This window comes from Oncorhynchus clarkii, chromosome 12 (genome assembly GCF_045791955.1).
Source record: "Oncorhynchus clarkii lewisi isolate Uvic-CL-2024 chromosome 12, UVic_Ocla_1.0, whole genome shotgun sequence".
In the NCBI taxonomy this organism is placed as follows: domain Eukaryota; kingdom Metazoa; phylum Chordata; class Actinopteri; order Salmoniformes; family Salmonidae; genus Oncorhynchus; species Oncorhynchus clarkii.
In genome coordinates, this window is record NC_092158.1 from 79,000,165 (window position 1) to 79,013,642 (window position 13,478).

Sequence of the window (13,478 nt, forward strand, 5' to 3'; positions counted from 1 at the left end):
CTCCTTTTTCCGCCTTTCGTTCCTGTTCGCTGCTGCCAATGACTGGAACAAATTGCAAAAATCACTGAAGTTGGAGACTCATGTCTCCCTCACTATCTTTAAGCATCAGCTGTCAGAGCAGCTTACAGATCATTGCACCTGTACGTAGCCCATCTGTAAATAGCACATCCAACTACCTCATCCCCATATTGTTATTTATTTTATTTATATATATATTTTTCCCCCTTTGCACCACAGTATCTCTACTTGCACATTCATCTTCTGCACATCTCACTCCAGTGTTTATTTGCGAAATTGTAATTATTTCGCCACTACGGCCTATTTATTGCCTCCCTAATCTTACTTAATTTGCACACACTGTATATAGACATTTGTATTGTGTTATTGACTGTACATTTGTTTATTCCATGTGTAACTCTGTGTTGTTGTTTGTGTCACACTGCTTTGCTTTATCTTGGCCAGGTAACAGTTGTAAATGAGAACTTGTTCTCAACTGGCTTACCTGGTTGAATAAAGGTGAAATAAAAAAATACTGTATGTGGGAACGTCTTATGTCCGTCCTACATGTAGTGTTGGTACATGGAATATTCCTCAACTGCATATATCATAAATTGCTATTGCAAATAGAGGTATTATGTTCAACAGCTGACATTTTCAGATATTATTTTGACAGACACAATTTGGTGCTTACAATTCGTTCTCTATTGTCATAGATTTGGTGGGCACTGTGATATTTGTGATATGACTTTCTTTAAGCACGTACTGATGAAACTGTCACTTAATATTTTTTTCTTAAAGTCTACAAACACTCTACAGTCGTCGCCAAACGTTTTGAGAATGACACAAATGTTAATTTCCACAAAGTTTGCTGCTTCAGTGTCTTTAGATATTTTTGTCAGATGTTACTATGGAATACTGAAGTATAATTACAAGCATTTCATAAGTGTCAAAGGCTTTTATTGACAATTACATGAAGTTGATGCAAAGAGTCAATATTTGCAGTGTTGACCCTTCTTTTTCAAGACCTCTGCAATCCGCCCTGGCATGCTGTCAATTAACTTCTGGGCCACGTCCTGACTGATGGCAGCCCATTCTTGCATAATCAATGCTTGGAGTTTGTCAGAATTGGTGGGTTTTTGTTTGTCCACCAGCCTCTTGAGGATTGACCACAAATTCTCAATGGGATTAAGGTCTGGGGAGTTTCCTGGCCATGGACCCAAAATATTGATGTTTTGTTCTCCGAGCCACTTAGTTATCACTTTTTCCTTGGCAAGGTGCTCCATCCTGCTGGAAAAGAGATTGTTCGTCACGAAACTGTTCCTTGGATGGTTGGAAGAAGTTGCTCTCGGAGGATGTGTTGGTACCATTCTTTATTCATGGCTGTGTTATTAGGCAAAATTGTGAGTGAGCCCACTCCCTTGGCTGAGAAGCAACCCCACACATGAATGGTCTCAGGATGCTTTACTGTTGGCATGACACAGGACTGATGGTAGCACTCACCTTGTCTTCTCCGGACAAGCTTTTTTCCGGATGATCCAAACAATCGGAAAGGGGATTCATCAGAGAAAATGACATTACCCCGGTCCTCAGCAGTCCAATCCCTGTACCTTTTGCAGAATATCAGTCTGTCCCTGATGTTTTTCCTGGAGAGAAGTGGCTTCTTTGCTGCCCTTCTTGACACCAGGCCATCCTCCAAAAGTCTTCGCCTCACTGTGCGTGCAGATGCACTCACGCCTGCCTGCTGCAATTCCTGAGCAAACTCTGTACTGGTGGTGCCCCGATCCCACAGCTGAATCAACTTTAGGAGACGGTCCTGGCGCTTGCTGGACTTTCTTGGGCGCCCTGAAGCCTTCTTCACAACAATTGAACCACTCTCCTTGAAGTTCTTGATGATCTGGTAAATGGTTGTTTAAGGTGCAATCTTACTGGCAGCAATATTCTTGCCTGTGAAGCCCTTTTTGTGCAAAGCAATGATGATGGCACGTGTTTCCTTGCAAGTAACCATGATTGACAGAGGAAGAACACTGATTCCATCACCACCCTCCTTTTGAAGCTTCCAGTCTGTTATTCGAACTCAATCAGCATGACAGAGTGATCTCCAGCCTTGTCCTCGTCAACACTCACACCTGTGTTAACGAGAGAATCACTGACATGATGTCAGCTGGTTCGTTTTGTGGCAGGGCTGAAATGCAGTGGAAATGTTTTTGGGGGATTCAGTTCATTTGCATGGCAAAGAGGGACTTTGCAATTAATTGCAATTCATCTGATCACTCTTCATAACATTCTGGGGTATATGCAAATTGCCATCATACAAACTGAGGCAGCAGACTTTGTGAAAATTAATATTTGTGTCATTCTCAAAACTTTTGGCCATGACTGTACATTTATTCACTACTTAAGTACTTAGAACTAGCAATTATTGTAGATACATTTTAAAGAAATGGGTAAACAACACTGGACTGAACCCCCTAATTGTCAAATTAATAATAATGTACAACAATATAGAAGATACTTGACTAGAGGTTATGCAATATGGGTGTATATCCACTGTATGCTTCTTAGGTGTGTAATTGACATGACCAAGGAGCTATTGCAAATTTGAAACTATGAAAAATGTACGTGACACCGCATGATTTTACAGTACACATACAAGAGTGTGCAATATAGAAGGGTAGTCAGCGGACATTAGGTCACATGACCAAGGAGCTATTAAAATTCTACATTTTGAAAAATTCATGTAAAACCATGTGAGATAAAAAAAATAAAAAAAAATGGAAGCAACCCCACACAAAGCACCAGGAACCGTTGCCCAGGAGCTGGTGGATGAGGAAGGGCATGCCCAGGAGGAACAGGAGGTCCACTAAAGACAAGCTGAAGATGAAGATGTCCGGCACTGTCTGCTGGGCTCGGAACTTGGTCTTCTTCACAATGGTGTAGATAACAATGCAGTTGCCAATAATCCCAAAGAAGCAGATTACACCAAAAATGCTGGGCATTAGGACGTTGTGGTAGGGCACATCATTTTATGTAAGTTTGACAGGAAAAGTACATTCAGTCTCATGTTGCAGTGTCATTCAGACAGGTGTTCGCTTGCATACAGTAAGTCTTGATTTTTACTAACAGTATAATGTCACTCCTGGCTGCTACATCACAAATATCAAAGACTCCAAACTAATCCTCAGAGTAGGGAGCTGTCAACTCATGTGGTGCTGATATTCATTACTAATTATAACCTGGGTGGTTCAAGCCCTAAATGCGTTGTATATCAGATGGTATCCCAGGGGAATGACAGAACAGTTATTTTTACTGTTTTAATTACGTTGGTAACCAGTTTAAAATAGCAATAAGGCACCTTGGGGGTTTGTAGTATTTGGCCATATACCACACCTCGGGCCTTGTTGTTTAATTAAACCACGCATTCACATTTAATAATTTCACTCAAATGTAAAGTAAAAGTCATAGGACTAAATTCTGAGGATAACATTGAATTCATTAACATTGATTTAACATTATAACATTCATGCATGAAATCAGGAAAATCACAGGCTACCTGCTGGACTTTCGGATGAGTTGTATGATGGGATCAGTTGTCTGAGATCAGTTGTCATTCAATATATTTTCGAAGTCCATTTCGAAGTTAGACTAAGCTCAACAAAAGAATGAGCTCTGAATGAAAAATGATGTGAAAACAGGCAAATAACGTTGGCCTAATTATTATCAGAGTAGACTATAGAAATGAATATTCTATCATCAGTAGGCTATACTATTATTGTTCTGCTTGGCTACTGTCAATAAAACCCACTTCATGCTCAAATAGATGCAGTCGAATAGTGAAATGTATTATTTCATAGGGGCAAGAATTGTTGTAATGACATCAAAATATATTCAGGAAAATCCTTGTCCTCATCACAGTCTCAGAAAGACAACACAATGCAAAATAATGATAATAATACTTCTCAGGTGAAACACTTGCAACTACTCAACATTCTTTACAACCCGAATTGTAAACATCTTAGACCCAAAGAAAGGCACGGGCGCCCTTGTCTATGCTGTGCACTGTAATTATTGGTGATGAACCAGGCTCCAATTATTCTAGTACATCAATTAATCAATCAATCAAAGTAATTCAGTGGAGACGGGGTGAATTTGTACAAACTGACCTTTTCCTGCTCCTATTTCTGTAGCCTCTCCTCAAAATCCAATTGGTCTTCTTCTATCTTTACACCAGCAGTGTTGCTAATCAAAGCACTCCCTCACACAAGAATAGTTCTTGAAAGAGAGCCTATGAGCTTTACAGTGATGAAAAAAAACGTGCCACAATTTCCAAGATAGGGGGACATTGACAATACCTCCAAATGTAGCTATTTGTATTCCAATTATTCATTTTCCCATAACACCAGGGTGTAAGCATATTTTTTTTGTGTGTAGACCGTAGTAGACACCATTTGCCACTAGGTGACGCACTTTCCTATGTTTTTCACCATCATGTCACAGAAATGTGTTTTAAATAGTACAACAACACTTTAATCTATATTGCCTATTGCTGCATCAGGCACACCAAAGTTATGTGACAAACAGAGATACATATATTTGCGCTGTACTTGAATAAAATAAAAAAGAGCAATGCAACCACAGAGCTTTATGCAGCTCGCTATCAGGTGAAAGTATCGCGATAGACGGTCCAGTGGCTCGAAGGCGAGACCTATGGGCAGGTCAGACACCCTGCTCACAGCGCGAGGCAGGAGCCGAAGCAGCAGCAGCACCCGAAGTATCTGGAAGGAAGCGGAAATTAACGTCGCTGGTTAGTTCGGGTTTAAGCAAAAACAGACTGATTTTGTACATTTACCTCCACTAGCAAAACTGCAAAGAGTGGATCATAAACAATAAGGACATTTGATCAAGCAAGAAGTTTACATTTCACAGCTAAACTGGCGGGTGAGTTTTTGTCTCGTTCTACTGAATACAAAGCAAAGGCTAGCCAGCCAGCTACAGTATCCGTTAGCATACGAAAGTATTTTCTTCGTTTTTTATATATATTTTTATAGCTATAGTACTGTAGCTAGCTAATAGGCCTATCTGCTTGCCATGCAGAAAACTACGAATTGACATACATAACTGCACACAAACATTTAACCTAAATATTAAACAAATAACTGTTGGCTAAATAGGTTGGTGTTTTTAAAATTTGTGTTCGTTGTTACAAGTAGCTAAATAGCCGGCTAGCTTTTTCGTTTTGGCTAGTTGCTAGCTAACGTTAGCTTCCACTTTCACATGTATAGCGTTTTAACTGGCTCCTAGCTCTAATTCAAAACAGCTTGGAAACGGTGTTTCACAGCACAACCAACGTAAGGGAATGTATCTACTGTAACACTTTAGCGGAAATGTAGTAGAATTGGCTACGTCACTGGCCATAATGTGGGTACCTAACGTTAGTTAACTGACTTTCCTACAAGTGGAAGCTGTGTCACAGATAGAAACAAACTGATACCGAGAGTTGCCAGAAAGTCTCCCATAAACGTGAATTGTCAAATAATAACCTAGAAAGTTGTTGTTCACCAACTAACTAGCTAGTCACTTAATATAACGTACTTCGCATAATTGGTAAGTAAGCCTGGGTAACTAGTAGAGACCTGCGTAGCAGAAAGTATCGAATTGATGCAGAAATGGTATATTCCAGTGCTGGTTTTGATTGTGTGTGTGTGTGTGTGTGTGTGTATCAAGCAGGCTAAGAAATGTTTAGTAAACAACGAATCTGATTGGAGAGCTAGTAAACTTCGTATGAGGCATGTTGCACTACAACAAGTAGCTACAGACTTTAGTGCTCCCCGTTCCTTGACCCAACAATGGCCTGTCAATTGTCAAATCTTGGCCAATCACTAGTGTGGATTTAATTCTGACATTGGTACTGTTAGTTTTGCATTGCCAGGTGCCCCATGTGGGTTGAGATTTCACTTAATAACCAATGGAATGGTCTAAAATGAATATACTCCGTCCACCCGGGGCACCAGCCATGCAAAACGAACTCCACCCATCTCATTGTCGTTTTTTAAATGTTTTTATCAGCATCAAATGTATCAAGTGCACACCCGAAAGATGTCAACTGTCTGCCTTCATCTCTTTTTAGAAGAACATCTGTCAATTTCAGTCCCATCATCATACAGTGGTTGACCGACACAACATCCATGCATAAACAGAGACGCTAGATATTAATTTGTGGCATGTTTCTCCTTTTTTGCAGATACCTTCTGTGAGCTTTATGTGAGGATCCAGCCCTAAAGGAACGGGTCATAGACGGGAGGAGCGACTCGGAGCAAGCAACCGATCACGGAATACTTGAACTGTGTTTTTATTTTGACACTGCTGGTCTCCACACATCAACGACAGGGAATAAAACAGCATTCACCCTATCAAGTACCCTAAACCCACGGGTATCCAACAACCAGTAACATGGAGGCCATTGCCAAATACGATTTCAAAGCCACTGCTGACGACGAGTTAAGTTTTAAACGTGGGGAAGTTCTAAAGGTAGGATTAGTGCATTTTTTTGTCTTCAAATGAAGTAATTGCAAGGCTTGGTAGCTGCTAGTTATCTGTTTTAAATTATTGTATAATTCACCTCGTCAAAGGTTGTTCATCTACAATTAATGGACAAATATATGTTTACTGGCACATCAAATTGCTGTTCTGGGAGCATATGCCCCTCAATTGTCAAGAAAAATTACATTTGAATTACACTAACATGTTTTTCTATTGCAAACCAGCTACAATAAAATGTTTGTCATGTTAAATATCAAAGACCTTATCGTCTCACGTCTAGTAAATAACAGCAACACAACAGCTTATTTGTCAGAGTTGTTGCCTTCTGCAATGTTCCTCTGCACTTTCTTTCCTCAGCCCTTCACACACAGTATAGTATCGGTATCTAAAGCTACACCTTATTCAATGAATAAGCCAACATCCTAGTACGTTCAATACAAGGTTTGGGTCTAGTAGAGTGATGGGGCTCAACACAGGGAACACACGGGATTTGCGGATGGGTTTATTTCACTGTGTTGAAATGCCAATCCTGCAATTTCTCTAATCTGACACAACCTGGGGCCAATGGATCACTTCAGACAGCCATCTTTCTCAAAGCCTCACTATCAGGCTCCCTGAAAAGAGCTCAGTCCATTTTCAGAGCTTGATCATCATGGGACTGCAAGATATTAGAAAAAAAATATCTATGAAAGTGCTCTGGGATTTAAATGTAATCATCATAATCCCTCTGAATGTCAATGGGTTTTAGGTAAAGAGGGGGTAAATTTACCGCCTAAGCACACCAGCTATCATATGTTTTATCTGATTTCCATTTCAAATGATTGTGTGTGTGTGTAGCAAATGGAGCTAAACCTCTGTCTTGCTAGCAACTACATGTTTGTAAGTTTCTGTACACTTTAAATCCTTTGAACTATTTATGGTATTCTGTGGTGTTTTGTGTGGCTATTAGCAGTCCATACACCCCATCAGAATGCCCCATGCACTATTTGTGTATAAATGTCATAGATATTTTCCCCTCTGGGACACTTGATGAACATAACACACCAGTGCAGACCGTCCCTCTTCATACACCCAAAGCAGTGTGTGTTGACAGGCAACATGTACCCACCCGCCTCTCATGCAGTTGGAGAGGACACTGCTGTTGAAACAGTATCAGTAGTCTCCCACTTATTTTTAAAACCCACCCAGTCTCTTCAACATGAGTCACACTCAGAAAATATGTTCTTGCCTAGCTAATTTATGGGTTTTAAAGAATTGTTAAGTAATGCTTAAAGCTAGTTAAGCACAGTGGTCTCTTACACAAGACCCCTATAACCACAGAAACACAATACTCTTCATTTCAAATCTAATGTTATTTGTCATGTGCCGAATACAACGAGTGTAGACCTTACCGTGAAATGCTTACTTACAAGCCCTTAACCAACAATGCAGTTTAGTAAATAGAGTTAATCAAATATTTACTAAATAAACTAAAGGGTAAAAATCAAATGAAAAGTAACACAATAATGAGGCTACATACAAGGGGTGCCGGTACCGGGTCAATGTGCAGGGGTACAGGTTAGTCGAGGTAATATGTACATGTAGGTAGGGGTAAAGTGACTATACATAGATAATAAACAGTGAGTAGCAGCTGTGTAAAAGCAAACGGGTGGGTGTGTCAATGTAAATTGTCTGGGTGGCCATTTGATCAATTGTTCAGCAGTCTTATGGCTTGAGTGTAGAAGCTGTTAAGGAGCCTTTTGGACCTAAACTTGGCGCTCCGGTACCGCTTGCCGTGCGGATCAGAAAGAACAGTCTATGACTTGGATGACTGGAGTCTTTTAGGCCTTCCTCTGACACGCCCAGTATTTAGGTCCTGAATGGCAGGTAGCTTGGCCCCAGTGATGTACTGAGCTGTATGCACTACCCTCTGTAGCTTTAGGACAGGTCCAACTCTGGGGCGACAAGGAGTAGGCTAGCCAGAGAGAGACTCCCGTCCTTCCTAGTCTCAGATGCCAGCGTGGTGCTGGGCCCCTGTGATACGACCCCCCTTCCCCAAGCCCCCAGCAGCACCGACCTCTGCATAAATATTAATCAGAGAGTGAGGCGGCGAGCAGCTTGATGGCAGAACGCAAAGTCTGCAGCATAGCGATACTCTAAAATTCCTGCAGGAGTTGCGTAAGCCACAGGCTAGACCGCCACATTGCCTCGGCACCATCATCGACAGAGATCAGAGAAAGACTTGTGGAATACTGGTGTGAGCAAAGAGACAGAATTCATTTTGATTGCATGGGCATCTAAAAACCATGTACATGAAAGGTTCTCCCCCCAACAGTTTAATTTCAGCCCTCATCTAAGTGCTAACTTTGTAAGTAGGTCCTGCCATATGAGAATATGTGTCATTATATCTGTGGTAGAAATTTTAAAATGGCCTTGTTTGGGAGCGGCCTTACCATTCTGCTTCCCTTCATCCAGCCCTCCGTATGTGTCAGTAAGATCTTGAGGAGTTCTCTCATGTCTCTTGAATATCTTTACTTATAAATATGAAAAGGATTGTATGCACACTAGGTGCAGTCAACTTAGCTTTTTAGTCTCTGGCAATGTATGAATTAATTTTGGCCTGTTTTTTTGTCTTCGTATGTGATTTGCTATGGGGTTTTGAAGAGGCCTTATCTCACCAGGGGACTCTGGGGGAGAGAGGGCTCAGAAAGTAGAGCTACTTATAAGGGTTCTTTATTAAATTTGCATATCAGACGAAGAAAAAAGTGATCTCAATTTTCACAGCCAGAATCGTTAGTGTTACTCTGAAAGAAGTTAACTTCTAGAAGTAGACAGCACGCTACCCAGCGTGAAATGTTTGTTTATTGGGAGATTCAGACAGTCTGTTTTTTTTACCCTTCCAAATCCATTTTTAATACTTGATCACATCAGATCCTCAACACCGAGAAGGACATTGTCAGCCTGTTTACCTTGCAGAGACATGAGTTTGAATGTGAAAGGAGTATGCACTACCAGAGCATGGGAAGGTCTAGGGTTCATTGTCCTAAAGAATCTCTTTAAGTAAGTGCTTTTGGCTAGCCCCTCCTGCTCTGTCCCTGGAACCTTGCATCTCATAATCCTTTCTCTGTGTGCTGCCTTTGTTCTTTGGCTGACATGTTTTGTATCCAATTCCTAGGAATCATCAGGGGCCCTCAGTAGAATGATTGGTGCATCTCACTTACGGGTGAATCCCATTTGAATTCATTCACTTAGACAGCATCCCTTTTGATTTAAACAACATTTTCCATACATGTTTGCCCATTTTACATACCGCACCATGAGACATCCTTCATTACTGGAAAAGATAAGCAGTTGAATTTGATATAATTTAAAATCTCCAGGGGTGCCGCACTACTATGACTGACCCGGTAAAACAACATATTTCACTGCACCTATCCAGTGTATGTGACAATAAAAATGTATAAACAGGGTTGTCAAACTATTTTATAATTTCTATTAAAAAAAAATATATATATATATATTTCTATAAATGCAACAATTTATATGATTTTACTGAGTTACAGTTCATAAGGAAACCACTCAATTGAAATAAATAAATTTGGCCCTAATCTATGGATTTTACATGACTGGGAATACAGATATGCATCAGTTGGTCAGACACCTTAAAAAAAAATAGGGGCGTGGATCAGAAAACCAGTCAGTATCTGGGTGACCACCATTTGTCTCATGTAGTGCGACATCTCTCCTTTGTAGAGAGTTGATCAGGCTGTTGATTGTGTCCCGTGGAATTTTTGTCCCACTCCTCTTCAATGGCTATGTAAAGTTGCGGGAACTGGAACACGCCGTCATACACGTCAATCCAGAGCATCCCAAACGTGCTCAACGGGTGGCATGTCTGGTGTGTATGCCGGCAATGGAAGAGCTAGGACATTTGTGGCATTGTGACAAAACTGCACATTTTAGTGTGGCCTTTTATTGTCCCCAGCGCAAGTTGTACCTGTGTAATGATAATGCTGTTTAATCAGCTGCTTGATATGCCACACTTGTCAGATGGATGGATTATCTTGGCAAAGGAGAAATGCTCACTAACAGGGATGAAATAAGCATTTTGCATGTTGCGTTTATTTTTTTCTCATTTATCCATAATTCCATAATTTTTTCCCCCATATTTGCTTATGTTATAGCTTAGACCAGGGCTGCCCAACCTTCTTCCTAGAGATCTACAGTCCTGTGGGTTTTCAGTCCAAACCTAATTTAACACACCTGGTTCTACTTATTAGCTGCTCAACAAGACCTTAACTAGCTGAATCAGATATGCTAAATTAGGGTTGGACTGAACCTACAGGACAGTCAATCTCCAGGAAGAGGGTTGGGCAGCCATGGTTTAGACCCTATTTTATATCTGAGGATTTTGTGTTGTCTGCCATCGGTTGAGACACAACATGCTCTTGGATACAGGGTGGGTTTCATTTCAATTTTAGAAATATAATTAATAGAATGGACCTATCCCTTCAGGCCACAGCAATTTAGCTGGTACACCATTGCAATTTATATTTAACTTATACCAAAAAGATGGCCACCTGTCTACCCACTGTTGAATGTAAACTTAATTGGTCATGTATATTCTATTATCTATATTTCTATGAGTTCAATAGGTTTTCTATGGAAGATTGACGGTATAATTGAAATCAACTTATCTTCCCATTCAAGTCAACATTCTCTGTGTGGACCTCAACCATCTTTGTAGTACCATTTTTAAAGTTGAAATGTTATTAGCATTTTAGTACATTTATCAGCCATTACATTACACCCACCCTGTATTCAAGAGCATGTTGTCTCAATCGATGGCGGCACAACACAACCTCAGATGTAAAATAGGATCTAAGCTACAACATATGTAATATGAAAAAAAATTGGTGCGAAAATTGGTGCATTTTAGATCATTGACTTTTTAAGGTTAAAGGACAATGTAAAAAAAATAAATGAAAAATAACAATTATAAAATAGGTATACAACCCTGTTTGTCAACTTGTTAAGTGATATCAATCTCAACCGTTTATCTTTTCCAGTGATGAAGACATGGATGTCTCCATAGTATGGCCAGATATACAAAATAGGTTAACTTTGAGCACGTTAATCTGTTGAATGTTTTTGCATTCAGGTCCAAAATGTAACTTTCTGTGCACTTCTACAACGGGCAAATATGTATGGAAGGTTTTGTTTAAATCAAAAGGGGTGTTGTCAAAAAGTGATTTGAATTCAAATAGATTTATTAACCTTTAATCATAATTGCATTCGTTGATGTGAATGAGTGCAGGGGGTGAGCTGACTGTGAAAGAGGGGTCATTAACAGAACAGTGCCGAGCAAGCTCCACATTCGGAGACGGGATGGTCTGCCTATTTAGAGTAACACCCCCCAGAACAGCAGTTTTTCTGCAGTAGCAGTGACTTGCCAATGTCACTCACTGAGGTTTTCCCTTTAGAGTCGTTCACAGCAATAGAGAGGAGGCGGTGCTTGGTTGATGGCTACCTCATCTGGCACCACCAGGTTTGAGGGGAACCGTAGTCCGTTTACTTGACAAATCTCCCTTTCTCAAACTATCACTCTTAAACCCCCCCCCCCCCCTTTCCTCACTCTACTGATAGCAGGATGTATGTCTGAATGTTCTCCCCTCCAGATTGCTCTTCTGTGGGACAGGACAGAACATGCCCATATTCTCTCTCCATCCCCCGTAATGCCCATTGGCACCTCACACAGTGGCATGTTTAGCACGTAGGCTAAACCACAAAATCAAGCTGAGTGCACCAGCTTCCATGTGACGGACTATTCTCGGCTGCTTTCGTTTAGCAAGTTTTTTGGGGGGGGGGGGGGGGGGGGGGGCATGTATTGGTGAGGAATAACTTTCATTGACTGCAATGCAAATGCCATTGCAGAGTTACTGCATGTGCAAATGCACATAAGGTAATGCCTAAGATTGTGTTTTCAGTCTTTGCCATATGCCTAAACCTTAAAGGCAGCTTGAAGCAACCACTATTTTCTAACATGGGTTTTTCTTCAGACCAATTGTTCACCTGAGGTAAGGTAATAATCAAAGAGTACCGAGCATAACTGGATTATTACACTTAAAAATATGAATCCTAGATTTTAAACCAATAGTTTGAAATCCAGGGGTTGTGTTCTGCCTTTTGGCAAGCTTCCGTTCCATATCATTGTGACCGTTTGAGGTTGACCGCTTTCTATTTGAGGAGAGTGGGATTTTTCCTTTTTAGGTTTGGCTTGCTCCCAAACTAGCAGGTCTGAGAGTCACTAGTTGCAAGGTAGAGTTGGTCACATTTTAAATGGCCTGCTACATGGCTAGTGCTCAAGATGGGCATTTTCTGTCTCAAACCACAGTGTGATCATTTCTGTGTACAGAACAATCACTTCAGATAGTCTACTTATTGTATAACTGAATGGTTCAATGGCACAGAAAGGAAATTAACACATTAACTAGGCCTCGTGTGAATATTAACCTCAACTCCTCCCAATAGCCTGTTTTAATGGATAATAATTATAATAATTTGGTGGGTGCTTTATGTCGTTGGTTGGTTTTGTCTGTCATAGTTGGCACTTGCTGGCCAAGACACTGCTGCTTCCATTCAGTCTGGACATTTTGATATGTGATAGAGCATCAGTCAGTTTAATTTTAGGGTATCATATCAGAAAAAGCTGTCAGTGTGATATTTTAAAGATGGGAAAGGAAACTAGGTAGCTCAGCCATTCTGTTTCTAAGTCTTGTGTTTTATGCAAATTGTCAGGTTCACATACTGTAGAGTATACTGCTTCAGTGTCTTGTGATTGATGACAAAGTTCTAGCCTATGCCTACATACCTCAATTAATCTATTCCAAGGTATTTATCATAATAATGTGTAACTTTCACCTCTTTAAAGCTTAGTATCTGCTTCTTCTGTCTACTGAATT

At 40.5% G+C, this 13,478-nt stretch overlaps 1 protein-coding gene across 1 annotated transcript in view; it reads left to right on the forward strand.

Annotated features, from left to right (window-relative positions):
• Positions 1-4,532: 4,532 nt before the first annotated feature.
• The window catches only part of LOC139421411 (growth factor receptor-bound protein 2), a 49,867-nt gene continuing 40,921 nt past the window's right edge, over positions 4,533-13,478 (forward strand). Inside the window, exons 1-2 of the mRNA XM_071172278.1 lie at positions 4,533-4,935; positions 6,239-6,525. Coding sequence (XP_071028379.1) covers positions 6,448-6,525 — 78 coding nt within the window. The 5' untranslated portion in view covers positions 4,533-4,935; positions 6,239-6,447. The remainder of the gene's footprint in view (positions 4,936-6,238; positions 6,526-13,478) is intronic.